The 23,605-nt window shown below is 40.0% G+C and overlaps 1 protein-coding gene across 3 annotated transcripts in view; it reads right to left on the reverse strand.

The window, feature by feature from the left end:
* smad5 (SMAD family member 5) overlaps nt 1–23,605 on the reverse strand; it is a 70,505-nt gene that overhangs the window by 4,930 nt on the left and 41,970 nt on the right. For all 3 annotated transcript variants that reach the window (XM_061901487.1, XM_061901488.1, XM_061901489.1), the window contains 4 exons: nt 15,115–15,411; nt 12,761–12,868; nt 3,982–4,203; nt 3,645–3,901 (listed from right to left, as the gene is read on the reverse strand). In XM_061901487.1, coding sequence (XP_061757471.1) covers nt 3,645–3,901; nt 3,982–4,203; nt 12,761–12,868; nt 15,115–15,411 — 884 coding nt within the window. The remainder of the gene's footprint in view (nt 1–3,644; nt 3,902–3,981; nt 4,204–12,760; nt 12,869–15,114; nt 15,412–23,605) is intronic.

Below are 23,605 nucleotides of genomic sequence, written 5' to 3' on the forward strand. Positions count from 1 at the left end.
ATACAAACGAGAACCTAAACAATGGGCGCAAGCAGTTTCGAGCTACTTCCGATTTCCCACGGTTGCTGCCATCGTGGCGCGGTAAAAACAAATGCTTCGTACGTAAACAGAGATACTGTCTTTAAAATGTGACATTTTCTGCAGTGTCTGCCTGATTTTTATGTCACCATGTCTTTTGACCAATTGGATGCTAATGTCAAACATCGATATGAAGCAAAACTAGCCTCTGTTGGGCTGGAAAATTGCCCTTACAAGCATCCTGCTGATGTGTGGCTTGATTGATGAATTTGATTATCAGTCAAACCAGAACTATTCAACAAGGACATTGCATTATGGAAAACAATTCTACACAATATAGTTTGATGTACATTTATAATTTATCAAGGGGAATGGCACGCAACCTCAGTCCTATTAGGCACGGTAAGTACAGACCGGGGGCCCCCATGCAGCGTCATGAAGCATAGTTCAGTCGGCCTTCTCTCTCTCACACACACACACACACACACACACACACACACACACACACACACACACACACACACACACACACACACACACACACACACACACACACACACACACACACACACACACACACACACACACACACACACACACGTTCCTGTATCATAATTATAGCCATTATCAAATAATATCCATCCATTTTCTACCGCTTGTCCCTCTCATCTAATCTAAAAATTACATTTACATATCCACATCAATGTCATATGATACCTGCATTAGTTTTACCGATTAACAAGTAACATTGAGCTGTAAAAATGTAGACTGGGTCTTTTAATTTCAAAAACTTAAAAAATTGCTCCGTAAGGACTTTGGGCTTAATGATCACAGATTAATTATTAACTTGTATAAAATAAATAATTAATCCAACAAAAATAAAGAAATTCAGCAATCAAAATTTTTCCTAAACCAAGTTATCAAAGTTAGAAATAGAAATATTACATGAAGTTAACGTATTTCCTTGAATTGCTGCCGGGTATATCGTATGCGCCTGCCTAGAATTACTGCCGGGTCAAACTCGTTTCGCAAAATAATTAGCGCATGCTTGGCATTACCGCCGGCTCAGGATTAACGCCGGGTCAAACTCTTTTCGCAAAATATTATTTTTATCAACGCATGTCTAGAATTTCCGCCGTGTCAAACTCATTTCGCAAAATAATTAGCATATACCCAGAATTTCCGCCGGGTCAAACTCGTCATGTCACGAGTGACACTTCACCTGTCATCATTTTCAAAAAGGAAGAAGATGATTTCAATAACTTTGAATCGCATAAAGGGAAGAAGATTAAGAGCTATTCAGTAGGCTTTAAAGTCCAAGCTATTGAATATGCTAAAAAGAACAGTAAGCAGCTATGTTTTATAATACACCGTAGCTGCGCGTGTCAAATATGAGTCATTAAATGACTCCCGCCTCCTGGTGGTAGAGGGCGCTAGTGTTCCTTCTTGAGACTACTCGGCTGCAGAAGAAGTGACAACAAGCAGCAAGAGTGAGCAGCGATCGTTTAATTTTTCCTCTTGTTTGCACTTTTAACATGGAGGATTACATACTTAAAATAAAACAGTTTTCTAAACTGGACTTTAAATCAAAGCAGGAGGTAATAAAGGAAGATCTCCATTGAAACTGAGAGACTTTTAAAACTGAAGAAAGATAAGGAAGACTTCTATAAATAAGTTATCGATGCTTTTGATCAGAAGGAGCGGCGCATGGACTTAATTTATAAGTAAAGGTAATACCATAATAATGTTTTTTTAATTAAATGTGCTTTTCATAATGGTATCCTTACATCACACTCAAATTTATAAGCGCCGGCCTAAATTTACCGCATGCCTTTGGTAAGCTCTGGAGTGAGAAGAGGTTTTAAAATAATTAGCACATGCTTGCCTTTACCGCAAGCCTTTGGTAAACGCTGGAGTGAGAAGAGGTTTTAAATTAATTAGCGCCCCGACGGTAATTCAAGGAAATACGGTAAGTAGGGTTGGGTATCGTTTGAATTCGAACGATTCCGATTCTTTGTTTCGATTCCGATTGCTGACGATTCTCGATTCCGATTCTTCTTGTACCATGCCGGGATCAATGTGTTTGACAGGTAGTCCCTGGAAGGTTGTATGTATTTTGGGTTGAGAGTTTTCACTATATCCCTGCAAACATAATCAAACATGTAATGTTGCTGTTACTGTTTAGCCCAGTATCAATTAGCTTAGCTCTAACGTTATTGCTTAACTAACCTAAATGTTGGAGATTCCACCTCTGAAAAGGGATGCAGTCTTTTGACTATGTGTGCAGTGACCTTTCTGTGGGACTCTTACGTCTGTGGCATCGACATCTTCCCCATTGCCGCTACGGTGAACGGAGTATGCTGAGTACATCGCGGAGCCTGGCTAGCAGGTTGTAAATTGTCTATGAAAAAATACGCGGGCTAATTTGTTAGCTGCCTCAACGTTGGCGCAAAACACATTATTTATTGCATATATATTGTTTTACTTACCGGATTCGGACTGCAGTGCAGTCACCGAGGTGTCAGGCTGGGCGTCTGAGCCGGAGCCAGAGGATGAGGCAGCGGAGGACGGTCGGCACAGCGCGTCGAAGACGGGACACGCATTTATTTGTACTCCATGAACTCGGAGGTGCTTCATAATGTTCGACGTGCACCCTCCTAAGCACGAAACAGTCCTGTCGCACGTGTTACATTTTGCCGATATTTCATTTTTTTTTAGTAAAATAAAGCCACACTTTCGACCGCCGATGCCCGCTATCCATGCTTGACTGACTCGCTCGGCACACAGACTTGGCTATGCTCGTTGGTGTTCAGCGGCTTCTTCTTCCGGTCGGCGGACTTATTATTTTTTTCCGGTTGGCGGACTGGGTATCGAAACTAGGAATCGAAATTTGAACTTTTGAACGATTCCGGGAGAATCGGAAAGTTAGTCCCGGTTCCAATTGATACTCGATACTCGATACCCAACCCGAACGGTAAGTCATTACAATTTACAATATTGTACAGCAACATGCTTGCTGCACTGCACAGCATGTTTCCCAGGGCTCCAACATTATCCTGTGCTTATCAGTTTTTTGACAGCATGAAACCACTTGTCACAATGATCTGGTGACCTCTTTCTAGACGAAAATTGTAAAATGACAACTTCTCTCCTTGTTTCCTAGCTTTGCGCTAATCTGTCATTGTAGTATAAAGTTGTAGTCAATAACCTCCACCTTTTTCGCTATTCTCTTGTTGTGTAACAGACTGGCTCATACGTGCACTTGCATCTTCCGTTATTGCCATTTCTAATACAAAGTAGCATATAGTTCCAACTTATATGAACTGTCAGACTCCACATGGATGCACGAAAAACTACAACACGGCTGACGAGGAGAAGATGCAGTTGAAGTTGAAGCATATACTTAAAACCACACACAAATCAGCACATCCTGAAGAGACTCAGAAAACGGCTTGAAGATGGTCTGTAAACATCTAAAAAACATTTGAAACCAAAGAACCACCATTACATGTTATGTAGACCCCAAGGAAGTGTTTCAAACGCATTAAAAAAACATAAAGACTCCTTTAAGGGTTTCTTCTCAACAGGGAAAACAGAAGTTTGTCTTTTAGTCCTAACAATCTTACCTTAACAAAGCTCATACGGATGGTACACATTTTGGTGAGCTCATAAACGGCCTCAAAGCCATGGTTGACGGACTGTGCCAGGAGTTGTGCAAACTCCTGGTTGTTGAAAATCTTCAGGCTGCAGCCACTGGGGATCTTGCAGACTGTTGTAGGATGGAAGCCATGGTGGTAGTTGCAGTTACGGCTCTGGACAAAAATGCTGGTGTCACTGAGGCACTCGGCATACACCTCGCCTCCTACGTAGTACAGGTGAACACCTGGTGGACAGACAGATATGACAGACAGAACGTAGACTTGAGCTCTTGACTGGTAACGTGTTGACAATTTGTAGCAGCACCTTTGCCGATGTGCCGACGGGTGTTCTCAATTGTGGAGTTGCGGTTGACGTTGGACAAGAGTCCAAGGCAGAATCGGTTCTTGTTGTTTGAAGGATCAGTGAAGCCATCGACAAGCACACTGGTTGACGAAGCATGGTAAGCCTCGCCTACACGATTGTTGAGTTCATAGTAGACGATGGAGCACCAGTGGCTAGGCTCCTCATACTCCACAGGCTGCACATCTAGCAATATACAGGAGGTTGAACAGGATGGAATAGAATGAATGAACAGTCAAAAAGTGATTTTAGAGTTTCCACTGCAGTTTCTATATATAGTTTATTTTCTATTCCTCATTTAAAAAGTTTGGTTGCTCTTTATTGTAATTTAACTTATTTGTTTAAATTAATAAATACAGGAAAACAATCCCTCGTGCTTTGGAGTCAAATGTGCAAATGCAGCATCTTTAAAGCATTAAATTGTTAACAATAATTACATTGTTTTGATGGCAAAAATTACAGTGGGTTATCTTCTTTAGAGCTCTGTGGTGAACACAGGCATTTCTCCTGTGCTAATGTTACTGTTGAGATATGTAGCAAGCTTTTTTAAGCTTCTGACAGTGACATTGTTTCTTATCAGCAGCTTGTTAAAATAACCTGACTAATTTGCATCTTCAATAAAGAATGAGTATTAATTTAATAGTTTTGCGCCAGCTTTGTCATTGCATCTCACAATTAGGAGTGTCCCAACACAACTTTTTGACTATACCAGTATTGGAGCCTTTAGTATTGGTCGATATAACATCCCCACTACTCATACATACTTATTATTTTGTAGTGTGGAATGTTAGGGTTTTATCAGGTGAAATTATTCAAACAGAACGGTGGCAGGCATGAAAAACACTAACCTTTTATTATTTACTGTATGGAATGGACTTATGCTGTCTTTAAGCTGACATTTTTTTTGGCAACACATAGTGGCCAAATTAATTCACTAAGTTATACTCATGACACAGTAAGTTGAATAATGCTGACACGCTTGTTACTGGATACTTTCGATTATGCTTCTGTCTTAGATACTTTGTATGTTCAAACAGGGTTTCTTCAAGTATCAGCAAATCGGATTTAATGCTTTAAATTACCGTTTTTAATGTCACGTAAAAAATTATATTACCATGTCCCACTGTAGATAGTTATGATATACAGTCAAAGGGTTACAACTGTCTATAGAGACAAAATTATAAGCATTTGACAATGATAATATTGAATAGGTGAACAGTTTACATAACCTCTTACTATCTAGTCAATTAGAATTGGCTCACAAGACTGTTTCATCTGAAAATGTATTTGTATTTATGTACTTTTTTGCAGTAGCAGCAGGTGACAGTTGTGGCGGTGACAGCGTAAGTTGCTTTGTTGGTCACGCCAAAAGAAATTTGACTTTAATGGCTGACTTGTGATTAGCTATTAGCATCTGTGAATCCACTGCATTGATGCCTGTCGAGGAACGTTTGGAGTCTTTCTGCACTCAACATGCTTTAACAAAGTTTTGAAAAGTTAACTTTTGCTGAAATTCGCATTTTCCTGACACGTATTCATGTATGTACGGTTACATGATGTAGAAAAAATTATTTGAAAATCATTCACAATCCTTAGGTACAACAAGAACATATGTTTTTATTTTTTATGCCTACAAATCCAGCTCAATAATTAGTTGATCAATATAATATACACAGAAGTTATTTTTTAAATGTTCTCTTAAAAACATGCTGTAAAATGCACATCTTCTGAAAGTATGCTTTATAATAGCAACAAACAGGAGGATACATTTTTAAAATTTGTTTTAAGGCTTAATGGAATAATAAATAAACATATTAGGAATGAGAATGATACATGTGTTGGGAAATGGATGAGTACTTTAAACATTTTAGAAAAAACAACGATATTTGCATCCTGTAGATGCGTTAAAAATCCAACTCAATTTAACATCTTTAATTATCCCCTCTCAGTTGTTTAAAATGGGCACAGGAGATAGCAAGTTACGCACAAAATGTCAGGCAGCTGAAGGAACTCTAACTTATTTACTGTGGAAAGGCAGACAATAAGAGTTGTGGTCCTGTGTGAATAGTCTTGTAGGCCTCCGTAGGTCACACGAGGTGCCTGCGTCCTGAGAGCTGCTAATGTTAGCAAAGTTAGCTTGTGTGTTGAACTGGAGACGAGTGAATAAAGGAGTGGTGTATGAAACAAGCTTCATCATTAACATGACAAGAGCTAAAAACTACACGACCACAGTCACCAAAGAATGGCAAAATTTGGGGCCTCACGGCAGTTTAATTTTGTCGTATTAAGACAGCGCTTTTCACGCTTTCGAACCACAGCTTTCCAGACCTCTTGTGTCCAATTTGAAAGCCGCAGCAGAAGAAAAGAAAACATACACAGAAGTACAATGTTTGACTGACAGCAAAGTTATTGAGTTCATTTTCATTTACCGTTTGATTGATTGACTTACTGAAACATTTTAAAATGCCTGGGCATCGTAAATAATGCTTTTTAATTCCATTTAAGGCCTTAATTTTTGCAAAATCCATTTAATGACTCAATGCTCTTTAATGCCCTGCAGAGAGACTGATAATAAGCAAGTATGATTATGTATCCTGTCCATATTGCATAATTTTTTAACTAAGAACACTTATGTTTACCTTGTGTGCTTAGCTGTTGTTTAGCTTCTAACTCTTAGTGGTAGCTTACAGCCTACCATACCATGTTTACCTATTCTGAATGATTTGAATAAAATACAAACCCCCCTTCCACGAGTTGGCAAATTGTGTTAGATGTAAATATAAACGGAATACAATGATTTGCAAATCCTTTTCAACCCATATTCAAGTGAATGCACTACAAAGACAAAATATTTGATGTTCAAACTCATAAACTTGATTTTTTTTGCAAATAAAAATTAACTTAGAATTTCCTGGCTGCAACACATGCCAAAGTAGTTGGGAAAGGGCATGTTCACCACTGTGTTACATCACTTTTTCTTTTAACAACACTCAATAAACGTTTGGGAACTAAGGAAACTAATTGTTGAAGCTTTGAAAGTGGAATTCCTTCCCGTTCTTGTTTTATGTAGAGCTTTAGTCGTTCAACAGTCCGGGGGTCTCTGCTGTCGTATTTTACGCTTCATAATGCGCCACACATTTTCGATTGGGGACAGGTATGGACTGCAGGCGGGCCAGGAAAGTACCCGCACTCTTTTTTTACAAAGCCAAGCTGTTGTAACACTTGTCTTGCTGAAATAAGCAGGAGCGTCCATGATAACATTGCTTGGATGAAAACATATGTTACCCCAAAACCTGTATGGACCTTTCAGCATTAATGGTGCCTTCACAGATGTGTAAGTTACCGATGCCTTGGGCACTAATACAACCCCATACCATCACAGATGCTGGCTTTTGAACTTTGCGCCTATAACAATCCGAATGGTTATTTTCCTCTTTGTTCTGGAGGACACCACGTCCTCTGTTTCCAAATATACTTTGAAATGTGGACTCGTCAGACCACAGAACACCTTTCCACTTTGCATCAGTCAATCTTAGGTGAGCTCGGGCCCAGCCAGGCCGGCGGCGTTTCAGGATATTGTTGATAAATGGGTTTGGCTTTACAAAATAGAGTTTTAACTTGCACTTACAGATGTAGCGACCAACTATAGTTACTGACAGTGGTTTTATAAATTGTTCCTGAGCCCATGTGGTGATATCCTTTACACACGGATGACGGTTTTTGATGCAGTACTGCCTGAGGGATCAAAAGTACGTAATATCATCGCTTACGTGCAGTGATTTCTCCAGATTCTCTGAACTTTTTGATAATTTTACGGACCGTAAATGGTAAAATCCCTAAATTTCTTGCTATGACTCATTGAGAAACGTTGTTCTAAAACTGTTCGACAAAGTGGTGACCCTCACCCCATCCTTGTTTGTTAATTATTTAGCAATTCATGGAAGCTGCTTTTATACCCAATCATGGCACTCAACTGTTCCCTATTACCCTGCACACCTGTGGGATGTTCCATATAAGTGTTTGATGAGCATTCCTCAACTTTATCAGTATTTTTTGCCACCTTTCCCAACTTCTTTGTCACGTGTTGCTGGCATCAAATTCTAAAGTTAATGATTATTTGCAAAAAAAAAAATGTTTATCAGTTTGAACATCAAATATGTTGTCTTTGTGGCATATTCATCTGAAGATGGGTTGAAAATGATTTGCAAATCGTTGTATTCCGTTTATATTTACATCTAACACAATTTCCCAACTCATATGGTAACGGGGTTTGTACAAAAAAAGGCCAACTATGTGTGCTTATTGGAGGACATTTAGATGTAAACAAGTAAACGCGCTGAAGGACAGCTTGTACTCCAGCATTTACATCAGAAATTCTACATGCAAGTCCATATAATCCCATACTTACTTTTTTGCTGACATTGGACCGATTTTAATACCGGATCGAGACATTTCTACTCACAATGACCAGATGCTCCAAATGAAGTGTGTACATGCAAGTCATGTTTAAAACAATACATATCTTAAAATACAGTGTGGCTCAGATGGTAGAGCATCTGTCCAGAAACTTGCGTTTCCTAGTATAAATCTATTCTCCGCCATCCAAGTCACTGCCGTTGTGTCTTTGGGCAAGACACTACCCGCCCTTTCCCCCCAGTGTTACTCATACACACTGGTGTATAGAGGGGTGTAACGGTACACAAAAATTTCGGTTCTGTACGTACCTCGGTTCAGAGGTCACGGTTCGGTTCATTTTCGGTACAGAAAGAAAACAACAAAATATAAATTTTTGGATTATTTGCTATTTATTTATTTGCTAAATCTTCCACCCAAAAATTTTTTCTTAGTGGAATATTTGATGTGAAGTAATCGGAAACTTGGATAGGTCAATAATTCATAATAACATTGATTTTGATTCAATATTATGTTTTGAGCAATGACAGTTTGAAAGAAAAAAAAACAGCTTTGTTTTATTAGTCAACGTTGCAAGTTTTTCTAAACTACATTTAGCCTTAAAGCTTTTTCTATTTCACTTTTGTTTATGTTTTTGTTTATTTTAATTAGGGCTGGGCAACGATTAAAAATTTTAATCGAAGTTAATCACACTATTTCTCTGATTAATCGCGATTAACTGCATTGTATACGCAAAGCCCAATAATGAATTCAAAAGTAGTGTGTAGTGCATCTTTATTGGAATATTCCCCCACATGAACAAAAGCGCCAAAACATTTGTTGTGCAAACACAATTTAAATCAGTCCTTGTTAAACAGTAGCAGTTAAATAGCATATTTTATGAAAATCAACTCAAAAAATGTAAATACAAACATTTAAGCTTATTGCCACTGCCAGGGTATTTAAAGTTATCCTGTTTGTTATGGAAAATAAATATAATCTACATACAAATCTCTGAGCCACAATCATAACATCTGAACAGGCAATTTCTGAGGTAACAGCAGAAACATTTTTTTTATCAGGCATCTTATGTTTAAAAAACCTATATTATAGGTAGTGGGCTGTTTTAGGGAATTTTTGATCAAATTATCCGTAGTAGCAATATTAATAATGTTGTGTTTATTCTACGTAGTGCACTCAAAATAATTATGACCATATCCGATTGTTTGCTTGGTGCTTTGATAAACTGAACGCATCATATACATGGTACTATATTGTGACGTTATGAGCCGGGGAAAAAAAAGAACTACCCTACCCAGCATGCAACAGGAGTGACGAGCATGCGCGGTAGCACGGTATAGGTTGTGAAGTGAATTTGTGAATTATATTTATATAGCACTTTTCTCTAGTGACTCAAAGCGCTTTAGATAGTGAAACCCAATATCTAAGTTACATTTAAACCAGTGTGGGTGGCACTGGGAGCAGGTGGGTAAAGTGTCTTGCCCAAGGACACAACGGCAGTGACTAGGATGGCGGAAGCGGGAATCGAACCTGCAACCCTCAAGTTGCTGGCACGGCCGCTCTACCAACCGAGCTATGCCGCCCCACCATAGGTTGTGTCGCCATGACGGCATCTTGTATGTTGTGATATGCACGCTCTGAAAGCAAACGTTAAGAACTCAGCCAACACTCCTCGTCTGCATTATTGATAAATAGACAGACAACACATATACTCCGCTGCTTCACAGGCCGCTGGATGTAGCCGGCAAAGTATTCCCATGCTAGCTAGCCGGTCTAGCAAGCACGCGTCATTCAGTCCAAAACGGCCCGATCTATCCACATTCAGAATTGTCTAGCGGTCGTAAGTGACCAGCCATGAAATTTGCAGAATTGTCCGGTATTTTTGCCAAATGTTCCATCTTTACCAAGAGCCCCTCGACGCCGAAGTACATCCGGGAAATGCCATCTTGTTAAGAAAAGGCGTTAACAAAATAAAAGCATGTAAACAACATACGCAAATGTGCGATAAAATAATTGTCGGCGTTAATAGATTGATGAGTTAACGCATAATTAACGCACTAATTTGCCCACCCTTAATTTTAATAGTATTTATTTTTAGAATGTGCCGCGGGCCTTTAAATTAGCTGTGGGCCGCAAATGGCCTCCGGGGTACACTTTTAACACCCCTGCTATAGATAATAAAACATTTAATCTGATAAATCTATGGGTAAAAAGCAGAGCCTGGCGACGCATGCGCATTTATCATAACTCTCTCGCTCTCTCTGTCTCTGCCCCTCCCTCACGAATGTTGCTGCGTGCATCACTTTTTGTTTTTGTTTTTAACCCCTTCTTAATCCTGAACGTACTTTGAAAATACACGCAACCCTAACTTAAAATGCCGGACATTCGAGGCATTTAAGAAACTCCATCTAGACAGCTCCGCAAAGAGGAAATATCCCGTGAAAAGAGGTGTGGTCAGTCTATCATAGCCCAGTCGTTGCTAGCATGCCGTGTGTTGTTATTTTTTTGATTGATTGAAACTTTTATTAGTAGATTGCACAGTACAGTACATATTCCGTACAGTTGACCACTAAATGGTAACACCCCAATAAGTTTTTCAACTTGTTTAAGTCGGAGTCCACGTAAATCAATTCGTGGTGCCTCAGTGTGCATTGTTCACACAACGTGCGGTGCGCTACTTAATATGCCCGTGTCGTTCGGTACACCTCCAAACCGAACCGAAACCCCCGTACCGAAACGGTTCAATACAAATACACGTACCGTTACACCCCTACTGGTGTATGAATGTGAATCAATATTTGGTGGTGGTCAGAGAGGCTGTAGGTGCAAAATGGCATCACGTTTCCGTCAGTCTACCTCAGGGCAGCTGTGCTACAGAAGTAGCTTACCACCACCATTAATGAGTCTACCTTAGGGCAGCTGTGGCTGCAGAAGTAACTTACCACCACCAAAATATGTGACTGTGGAGTGAATGAATGATGATGTTCTCGCTGCAAAGTGCTTTGAATGTCTTGAAAAACGGTATATACCGTATTTTCCGCACTATAAGGTGCACCGGATTATAAGGCGCACCTTCAATGAATGGCCTGTTTTAAAACTTTGTTCATATATAAGGAGCACCGCATTATAAGGCGCATAAAATAGATGCTACACTAGAGGCTGAGGTTACGTTATGCATCCTGTAGATCAGTGGTCCCCAACCTTTTTTAGCTGCGGAACGTTCAACGCTTGATAATTTGTCCCGCGGCCCGGCAGGGGAATTTTTTTTTTTTGTCATGAAAAAGGGAGGTTTTTTGTGTTGGTGCACTAATTGTAAGTGTGTCTTGTGTTTTTATGTTGATTTAATACAATTAAAAAAATATATATTCTTCTGCGGCCCGGTACCAATCGAGCTGCGGCCTGGTACCGGGTTGATAAAGCAGTGGTTGGGGACCTCTGCTTTAGATGGAGCTGCGCTATAGGAAATGTCAACAAAACAGTCAGATAGGTCAGTCAAACTTTATTAATAGATTACAAAACAGCGTTCGTTCTGACAACACCGTTCACTCCCAAAAGGAATAAACAGCTGTTTTATTATATTCCCCGATTCAATTTACACGTAAAAAACAGTCTGATACTGTTACGGTAAATCAAACGTTAGTGCAATCACAATATAGTAACACTCGAAATAGTGCAAAGCAATGTTGAGTTATATCAATAACTCAACGTTGCTGAAACGATAATGTCACACAACACAACACACAAAATAAACATGTAAAGCTCACTTTATTAAGTTATTCCTCATCCACGAATCCCTCAAATTCTTCTTCTTCAGTGTTCGAATCAAACAGTTGGGCAAATACGGCATCCAACATGCCCGGCTCTGTCTCGTCGAAGTCGTCATTAAACGAGTCAGTGACGCTGCTGTTAATGTAAATTCTCTCGCTGCTGCTCTATTCCCGTGTTCTACTGTGTGACTGATCGACTTGAGTTTAAACTCTGCGTGGTAAGCGTGTCTCTTATTAGGAGCCATTTTAGGGTCTTTACATAAACACACAGAAACGGCACGCCTCCCGCAGTTATATATCCCAGCATGCACCGCGCACTTCTTCCATGAGGGAAAAGGAAGTCGGCGGCTGCTTACCGTAGTTGGGAGACCTGTTGTGGCTCAATATTGGTTCATATATAAGGCGCACTGGATTATAAAGCGGACGGTCAGCGTTTGAGAAAATCTGAGGTTTTTAGGTGCGCCTTATAGTGCGGAAAATACGGTAAATCAATTCCATTATTAATATTAGAGTACAATGCTTGGTCTGTGTAATTTACAGGTCCAGACTACTGTTTTGCTCACCTCCCCTGACCAGGTTCTGTGGCACTTGGCTACTGCTTGTCTCCATGGACTGGCTCTCCTGGCCCAGCTGCTCATCAGGAGGCATGTATGCTGGCGGCGGGGTGTCAGCTGCGACAAGAAGGGAGCGGTTAGTGAGGATGAGACAGTTGTTGCTGCTGGTAAATCTTTTAAAGTGTGTGTTGCACGCACGCACAAGCACTCACGCACACCGGATCTGAACAATCATCCCTATCAATCCAACAGAATGGTGTCAGATTTCACAAGTCCGAGGTTTGCCGAGCAGCCACATGCCAAATATTCCCGACAGAGATGCAATATGAGCTGTTTGACTCCATATTGACTCACGCTAATCTCCACTTTTAAGGCTACCCAAGAAAATGTAATAAGAGTGCAAAACTTACATCATAAAGATTAGCAATGTATAAAACAGTTGCCAACATGTTAGAGAAAAATTATTTTAAAAAGACTAACATTCTCAGGGGCTGTCACGCCTTAGTAATTAAAGCAGTTGGATCAGGTTAATAGAATCATATTACCTGCTTGGGGGGACATTTTACATGCTCATTTCAGAGGACGAGATTATTTCACATGTTCAAACTAGGGTATACTGGTAATAGTGGGCGGCATAGCTTGGTTGGTAGAGCAGCCGTGCCAGCAACCTCTGGGTAGCAGTTTCGATCCCCGCTTCCGCCATCCTAGTCACTGCCGTTGTGTCCTTGGACAAGACACTTTACCCACCTGCTCCCAGTACCACCCACATTGGTTTAAAGATGTAACTTAGATATTGGGTTTCACAATGTAAAGCGCTTTATGAGTCACTTGATAAAAGCGCCACATAAATGTAATTCACTTCACTAAAGTACCACAATACTAATGAATCATAAACAGTACTATACTGCCTCTAAAGAATACTGCGTCCTTTTTTTATTTTAACGGGCCTGACCGGGCGCCGTAGTCACCCCATGACATTGCTGGTTTTACGAGCATTGGAGCATGTTTGGCAATGCACAATCACACAGTACTTACAGACAGACCCAGTGCGTAGACAGAAAAGGGAGAATGGACGCATTTTGGCTTAAAAACTAACGTTAAAGGTAAAGCTATAATAACACTACAACGCCGCTCTGTAAGAGGTGCTTTGAAGCATGGCTAACTAGCTAGCGGCTAACATACACCCACAGTCGGCAGTGTTTTAGCTACTTCTAAATCACTAATCCTCGCTTCCTTGGCGACAATTAAAGTAAGTTTCTCACAAGTAGCATCTGTGCTGGACGATGAATAGCTATGCTCACCGGCATCACCACTAACAAGCTGGCGCTTCACTATCTAAACAAACGGCTTGGGTGGATCTACACCTGACATTCACTGTAATGATACCAAGTACTAGACCATATTTAGTCAATACTACTATGATTACATCAATATTTATCATCACAATTTTTTGTATTTTTTTTTGTAATTTACATTATGTTTATAAACTCAGGGAATATGTCCCTGGACACAAAAAGACTTAAATTATGACCAATGTATAATCTTGTAACTATTTGGTATCAAATTTGTAATATCATCCAAAACGAATGAAAAGCATCCATGGAATTGCTAACATTTTTTTTTACCGCTTGTCCTTCATTTTGACAAAATAACAGAATGGGAAATGACAATACTTCAGCACACAATTTAGGAGCTTTTGTTTGCTTACCACTAGAAGATGTTGTCTAGTATGTTCACTATCTTTATCTAAGGACAAAATTGTTCTTGGATTGCAAAAAGAAACTTGCTCAATGTACCTTAAGACTTTTTGTTAAACTGAAGCCAATAATGCAATTTTTTTGTGGTCCCCTTGTTTAAAAAGTATCAACATACATTTTAGTACCGTTACCAAAATATTGGTATAGGAACAACCTGAGTTCAAACATTCCATCTTTAGCCCTCATGATGGCAGCTTAGACCAAGCATGCAGCCAATGTTGGTTGGCATTTTTGCACTTTCTGAGCATTTTTAAATAAAAGAAAAGAATAATGGATATAAATAAGTTACTGCTATCGGTCTTGAGAAGCAGGAAGTTCTCTGTATGAGTATGGGCTAAAAATATTGTGCATCCTTAATTCTCTTTTTGCTTTAATTTCCTTTGACCCATTGCCATCAGAAGAGTCTGCCTCTCAATTAAGAGACATCATAAAGAGAAAAAAAATATCAACGATAAAAATCAGTGTAGCGACACAAAACTATGTATTCCACGTAAACTACTGTAGTTATCTTTATACTTCTGTACAATGTTAATTGATGCACGTACGCAACCACAAAACGTGTCACATTTGACAATACTTTTGTCAACAATTTTATTGCTTATTTACCTGGGAGCTGGAATGGACTGGAGGGCCCCGAGCTGGCAGGAGAGTTGGGGTAAGTACCACTGCTGGCTGGAGAAGGAGGATAAGGAGAGTTGGGAGAAATTGGGAAAGACCCTCCTCCACCGCCACCACCACTTCCACCCGTGCTGCTGCCCCCGCTGTGTGGCTGCTGGAAGGACTCGGGAAAGGTGGCGTTCAGGGGCATGTGTGGCTCATTGTGGGTCAGGTTGCGAAACTGTACCAGCAAGCTGTGCTGCGGATTGAACTCGCTGTGTCGCGGTACCAAGACGGGGGGGAGCACTAGATCAAACAAAAAATGGGAAGAAACATTTAAAAGGATTATTCAATAAAGATAAAAAATACCAGATTGTAGGCTACCGTTAACAACATGTCAAATACAAGATTTATTCACATGCACATTTCCAAAACCCACTCATTATATAATGCTAAATTGCAATAAAAGATGGTTGAATCAAAGATAAGAGTATCTTTTAAAGTGAGAAAGTATATGGTTCAAGTTCAGTGTTAATTTGAAAGTTTGTTAAAAGGAACAAAGCATTAGTGAAGTTCTCAGTGATGGTCCATCCAGTTCATTGTAGTATCACTTGATGTAGTCTAAAAAACTATTGAGTGTCAAAATTAAACAATGCATCTAAAAATCTCACCAAAAAATATTATTAATCCTCACTTCTTAAAGAAACCGAACAGATATGATAACACAAATGCTTTTATTTGATCAAAGAATAGTAGTTTGAAAGGAAACAATACCACAACATGAATATACTGAACACAATTTTAAAGCTGTTCTTTCTCAAACAGATAAATAGCACCTTGTATTGAAAACGAAAATATAAAGACCTCTGGAAGGCATAACCTCCATCTTGAAAAAAACCCACTTCTGTTAATACAAAATTTGCATTGCACATTGCATACAAATAAATAAAGTCCAACATTATAGACTCTATATAGTTTAGTAAGTGGATAAATGCAGGTGTTTCCACTTTTTGGGTACCTCCTCTTCCTTTTGCAGACATGTCCATGTATGGATCTTCACATCTCTCTGGAGTGAAGTGTCCAAAGAAAGCACAGCTTGTAGGCTCAATGTACAAAATGAAATAGCTTAGTTGCTCAGATAGCAATGTTTTTATACAAGTTTAGATTGGAGTATGTCGTTTCGATTGGACAATGTCTTTTGTATTCATGCTAGCAATTAGCGAGCTTGCTTGCTTCTTAAGGAAATGAACATCAATGATCCGGGAATTTATTGAATTGCTGTTATTAATCATGTTTTCACAATTATTTTAATTTAATATGGGCATACTAACTGCTTTGAGTTTTTATCACAGTTTATTATTAACACCAGGCCGGGGCGATATATCGATTTCATCCATATATGAGAGTTTTTGGTTGCAGACAATTTAAAAAATAAAAAATCTATTTTTTTCTCCTTTGGTTTGCCATACTTTATAGGCCGTAAGGGGAACCCGTTTTTCGTTTCATTTCGTTCCCATGTCTGGGCACTGAATAATTATTGGTTCTTAAAAAAGATATTTTTGTTTTCAATGAGAAAAAAAAAGTTCTTCACTGGACATGTAGGCAATTTTTTTTAAATTAGTGTTTAAAGTCGGGACTATTTCTTGGTTGGCGTAACAATATTTTCATATCAAGAGGTGACGTTTTTGTCACGTGCTTCACATTCGACCAATCGGGTAGCCGCGCAGATTCAAGATGGCGATGTCAGCAACGTCTAGCGATGAAGAGGAAAATACTCTAAAACAGCTAAAACACCTTAAAAAATTTCGAAAAAAGGAAAGACCGGCGGTTCATTGATAAGAAGCGTTTGGATTCTGCCAAAAAACTGGCCAAGCGGCTGGATGTGGGTCAGGATGAGTTTGTGACATGGGACAACGCTTCAGGCTCGACAAGTGGCATTCCAAAGAGAAAAAAGTAAGATCGAAGACGGGCCTGCCTATCGGTTCTGCTGGCCCTGTGCTCCCTGCCATCTGTATCATTTGCAAGAAAACATACAAGAAAATTACCATGTGAGGCAACCAGCGGGACCATCTTTCACAGGCTGAAACGCTTTCAGCAGGTAAACAGACACTCTACACCAGGGGTCTCTACCATGCGGCCCGCGGGCCAATTGCGGCCCGCGAGACATAATTATGCAGCCCGCACTTTGATATGACAATTCAATGTTGGTGCGGCCCGGAGGTTTAATATGAACGGCGCTTAACTGTGTCATACTTGCCCACGTCCCCAATTTTCCCAAGAGACCCCTAAATTTCAGGGCACCAATTCACTCGAAGCCCCTGTCGATTTATACCATATCAACAATATTCAGGGAAAGCCATAATGGCACTTCAGCGCCCCCTACATTCTGAACGGGCAGCGTGTAAGCCGAGTTATATGTTGCATCTGGCCATGTAAGACACACTTGTGTTATTGCAAGATATAATTGATCAACTGCTAGACAGGTCACACTGAGGGTGGCCATAAAAAAAACTTTAACACTGTTACAACTATGTGCCAGACTGTGAACCCACATCAAACAAGAATGACAAACACATTTTGGGAGAACATCCGCATCGTAACACAACATAAACACAACAGAACAATTACCCAGAATCCCATGCAGCCCTGATTCTTCCGGGCTACAATATACACAACCCCGCTACCACCAACCTTCCATCCCCAGACCCTCCTTACCTGCGTCGGTTGAGGTGTTGTATATTGTAGCCAGGGAGAGTCAGGGCTGCAAAGTGTTCTGGGTATTTGTTCCCTTGTGTTTAAGTTGTGTTAGGGTGCGGAAAGGGTTTGTCATTCTTGTTTGGTGTCGGTTCACAGTGTGGCGCATATTTATAACACTCTTAAAGTTATTTATACGGCCACCCTCAGTGTGACCCGTATGGCTGTTGAACAACTACGTCTTGCAGCCCCTGACGTAGTTCTGCAAAAGTCTCATACAACATGTTACAGAGCCGGCACATTGGTTGTGTGATGTAGAAGCATGCGCGATGACATGCAGTAGAGCAGTAGTCCTCTTCTAGGGGATGCTCAAACCCCTGGGGGTACTTGGAGGTATGCTAAGGGGCAAGTGGGATTTATTATAAAATTATTAGAAAAAATAGCAGCAATTCATAAATCCTTTATAAATAAATTATTGAATAATACTTCAATGAAATAAAAAATGTAAGTTCATAAACTGTGAAAAAATAATACAACACTCCAACATTCAGTGTTGACAGCTAGACTTTTTATGGACATGTTCCATAAATAATGATGTTAAAGATTTATTTTTTTGTGAAGAAATGTTTGGAATTAACTTGATGAATTCAGATGGATCTCTATTACAATCCCCAAGGAGAGCACTTTAAGTTGATTACTTCTATGTGTAGAAATCTTAATTTATAATTGAATCACTTGTTTATTTTTCAACAAGTTTTAGTTATTTTATATCTTTTTTTCCAAATAGTTCAAGAAAGACCACTACAAATGAACAATATTTTGCACTGTTATACAATTTAATACATCAGAAACTGATGATATAATGCTGTATTTTACTTCTTTATCTCTTTTTTTCCAACCAAAATGCTTTGCTCTGATTAGGGGGTACTTGAATTAAAAACATTTTCACAGGGGGTACATCACTGAAAAAAGGTTGAGAACCACCGTTGTAGAGGACGTTTAAGGCAGTGCAGTCACGGCAGCCCTTAATAATGTCGGCCGGGTGAAAATGTGGACAAATTCTGGAAAATGGTTGCACCGGTAGATTGTCGGGAGGTGCATTGAAATTTAGGAGTCTCCCGGAAAAATCGTGAGGGTTGGCAAGTTTTTTGCTAGGGCGGGAAAGCCATTCATAGAAGGTGAATTCATTAAAATGTGCATGTTAGATTTTTAAAGAAATCTTTTCTTGCGGCCCAGCATCTCGCAGTTTCTGCATCCAGTGGCCCTCAGGTAAATTGATTTTGAGACCCATGCTCTACACATAGCACTTACACACATACAAACAATTTATCTATCCATTTACTACCGCTTATTCCTTTCGGGGTCGCTGGAGCCTCTCAGCTACAATCGGGCGGAAGGCGGTGTACACCCTGGACAAGTCGCCTTCTCATCGCAGGGCCAACAAAAATAGACAGACAACATTCACACTCACATTCACAAACCACGGCCAATTTAGTGCTGCCAATCAACCTATCCCCAGGTGCATGTCTTTGGAGGTGGGAGGAAGCCGGAGTACCCGGAGGGAACTCACACAGTCACGGGGAGAACATGCAAACTCAACACAGAATGATCCCAAGCCCGGGATTGAACATTTTTTTTTTCCAAGATGGCGCTACTGTAGTGGCTGCTGTTGGCAGGAGCTCTGTGCTTTAGTGTCATCCTTTTGTGTTTCCCTCTTGTTTTCATGTGTTATTATATTTTTTTGCCTTTTGGTTCAGGACCCTTTGGGACTGTGTGACAAGGGGTGGCACTTTCGTGACCTCTGTTGTGCTTTTTTTGTGCACTTCTGGATCTGCCTCCCGGGAGCCTTTTGGCCATGGAGACCAGCTGCTGGATGTCTGCCACACCGGAGTCGGTTTGGACGGACTGGAGGAGATGCGGATGAGGGGACAGGGCTGCGGAGCTAGCACTGAGCGCTGGGACGGAGAGGCTTCGCGGTGTCTTGGCTGGGTGAGCAGGTGTCGGACACCTCAGTCACCTTGGACGTATCCTCGCTCGTCCATGCGGACTGGACACTGGCCGAGAGTGGAGTCGGCTGCCTTGGTTGCTTTGTTGGGTCTGCTCCTGTCTCTGGCCATGCTCCCTCCACCCCAGTGGACGATGACGTGGAACACCGCAGAGGCCACCACAGTGGATATGTTTCTTTTACTTTTTATTCATAGCTGTATGTCGAAGTGCCTGGTTTTATCTGCTGCTTTAATGTCCTCTGTGTTCTTTGATGTTTGATGTTTCGCTCTTACACACATGTAAGAGGGATGTGTACTATGACTATGAGATGTTTTTTTCCCTTAGCCTCAGTCTGCACCCCCTCTCCGGGGCCCAGGCTAAGACCAATTTTTTTTTTTTTTTTTAAACTTTATTTTAATCTTCCATTTTTTTCTCCCATTCCCCCCCTTGTTTACCTGTATCTCATCTTTTTTGTAAGGGGCGCTGGAAGCCGGCAGACCCGTCAGCGATCCTGTTCTGTCTCCCTGTAATGTTTGTCTGATCTTGAATGGGATTGTGCTGAAAATTTTAATTTTCCTGAAGGAACTCCTGACGGAATAAATAAAGTACTATCTAATCTAATCTAATCTACTCAGGATCTTCGTATTGTGAGGCAGACGTACTAACCCCTCCCTGCTGCCCATTTAATCATCCTAATTTTGGGCCAGTTGATTGACGCTGCAAGGATAAAGCAAGACAGTAGCATTCTCTTGCATATTAAAGACAGAGACTGCGTGGCCATGGAAGTGCGGTACCACAAGTCCTGTTCCAGACAGTACACCAGGTTCATGACAAAGTCTGATGTAGCAGTTACTGGAATTGCAGATGAAGAAGTGTGAGTTATTAAAATGCATTATCAATTATATACAGTACACTCTATAAATTACAATTCGTAATGCAGCTGAGATGGGCTCCAGCACCCCCCGAGACCCCGAACGGGACAAGCGGTAGAAAATGGATGGATGGATTATAGATGCATGACAGATAGAGTGTCAATAATTATGAAATGAATATAGAATAAATAAAAGTTTCACTTTTTGAATTGACTTTTCCATGATATTACATTTGTTTTAGATGCACTTGAAAAGGCTGTTTGTATGTAGCTACAATTTTGACTGCATACCTTTTGGCACATATGAAATGTGTGCGTGTGTTTCTTTTTCTTTTCAGAAGTTAACCAACCTTTGATGCCAGCTACAACACATTTCTGCGAGAGGACCGTCTGTCAAAGGATAATTGTTAATCAGGAGGTGCTGAGAATGAACCAGCTATGACGAATGTTTTTAAATACAGTGCAAAAACATGAAGATTGTGATGCTTCAAACTACAGGTAACAACAGAAGCTTTTTTTGGCAGCGATGTAAAACACTTTTATGGTGGAAAATATCAAAAGAATAGTAATAAATAATTTGAAAAAAGGCTTCGATAATATATTTAAAGTACTGATACTTTTCAATATGAATATATCTTTATTTACACCCTTGTGCTCCTCTTTCCCTGTGTTCTTATGTTGCAGGCAGGATAAATTAAAGAGAAGACTGACTCTGGACTTTCCCCAACTGGTGTTTTTCTTCAAGGGACACAGTTGTCAGTCTAGACACTAGCCTTGCCCAACTACAACTACTAGAGGGCAGAGCCAAAATCCCGGTTGGATTCTCGAAGAAGACTCCTACAATACTGGTGTGGGACAATATTGACTTTGGGGAGGAGACACTGTCAGGTCGTGGAACTACTCACCATACCAATGGCATACCTGTCTGCATTTACACATCTGGGAAGCAGCTTTGAATTGGACCAGTCAACATTTGATGTGCTGAGGAAATATGTGTAAAACCCGTATGGCCAATCATCTGCAGAAAATGTCAAGGCTGCAAGGTACAGAGCATTCTGCACGGCATCATCAGCTTTGCCAGAACTCTCAATGTCCCCTACAAGTGACACCCTGCACCAACACTGCAAAAGGGCAAACTACCAGGCTGCAATAATGACATTATCTCAAAGGTATAATGTCTGCTCCTTCACCCAATGGCAATTGAGGATGGATGGTTAATAGTTACATGAATGACTACAAATCCTGCCCCTGATAGTGTGTTTAAGGTAGTCCACTCCAGCTGCAAGCACAACAAATGGGAGACTGGAAGATGTTCCTGTATGTCTGCAAGACTGTCCTGTACTGATTTGTGTCAGTGCCAAAATTGTGCCAATATTTCCATGGAAACAGAGGATAAAAGCACATGGGAAGATGGCTCAGATGATTGTGATAGCTAAGAGATGAACAATACCTTGTTCAGAATACGCAAAGTCACACTTAATCAGTTAGTTCTCTAATAAAAATTTGAGTTTTTGCCACATTTGAGAAAAATCCCTCAGAGTATTTTACGATTTCTTTTTTTTCCTGGTTTGAGTTTCTGCCAAATTTGAGGAAAATCTATCAAAGAATTATTGAGATATGGCTTTAACAACGTGCTAAGTTAAGACAAAATAACAAAAAAAAAAATACCCAAGACTTGCTGTGACATCAACACATTGTTTTGTTCATGTAAATATTGTTTTATACCATATTGTGTACAGATTCCATTTTTCGGCATTATTCAATATTTTGATTGTTGTCAGCCATTTTGGGCCAAAGTGTTCTTTATTTCATTTTATTTTTTACTTCCTCTTATAACACGGTATTTACTGAAATTTTTAATGTATAAGACATTATTGTTAAGCAAAATGTACCATGTTTATGTTCAATTGTACAGGTTGCTATTCACTTACTTCGAAGCGTTTTTTTAAATTTGTTTTGTATGTTTCATGGTTTAAATTCAATTTAAAGTATACCAATGCTAAAATACTTGTCTCAAATGTTAGGTATATGTATTAATGTCATTTTGTTAGAGAGATTTTGTTTTCAGAATGAATGTAAATACATTTACAAGAAAAAACAACTGCATAAGATTTTCGTTTTTTTGTAATTCCTATATTTAAACATTTATTGCTCTAAAAAAAACTGCCAGGATATTTTGCGGATAACTTTTAACCAAAAGGTCCACAATGACATTGTCAATGCAAAAATGCAAAAAAAGAGTAGTGCCCAGACGTGGGAACGAAAATCACTTTCCAGCCACTTTTTCCTGGTTCACCTTATGGCCTATTTTGCCCCAAGGATCTTTCGTAGTCCCTCTGCCTTTATTAGCCGCAACCTTAGCAAAACATGGCTAATGCTAACGAGAGCGAGACGTTTGTTCCAAAAAGTTGTCAGTACTATGGTTTTGCAGCGACAGGCGTGGAACAAATGACTGCACACAGGAAAGTGGTTAAAAAACACAGCAGCACAATATACTTATTCCTGCATCTGAAAGCTAAGCTTCCAGTCGAGTGCGGGAAATACAACTATTAACGAGGCGAACAAGTCCGTGGAGAAATAATTTACACAAGGTATGTATGAAGGACAACGTGGCATGCTACTTTTGATGTGGTTTTATGTCAATAAAACAACATTAGAAGTAGGGCCGGGCGATATAGCCTTTTATTAATATATCAATATTTTCAGGCCTTGTCACGATACACAATGTATATCTTGATATTTTGCCTTAGCCTTGAATGAACACTTGATGCATATAATTACACCAGTATGTGTCTACATTAAAACATTCTTGTTCACACTGCATCCATCCATTTCCTACCGCTTATTCCCTTTGGGGCCGCAGGGGGCGCTGGTGCCTATCTCAGCTACAATCGGGCGGAAGGCAGGGTACACCCTTTAATACATGCTAATTTTAAACGTTCATGCAGA

This window comes from Nerophis ophidion, linkage group LG05 (assembly GCF_033978795.1).
Source record: "Nerophis ophidion isolate RoL-2023_Sa linkage group LG05, RoL_Noph_v1.0, whole genome shotgun sequence".
Lineage (NCBI taxonomy): Eukaryota > Metazoa > Chordata > Actinopteri > Syngnathiformes > Syngnathidae > Nerophis > Nerophis ophidion.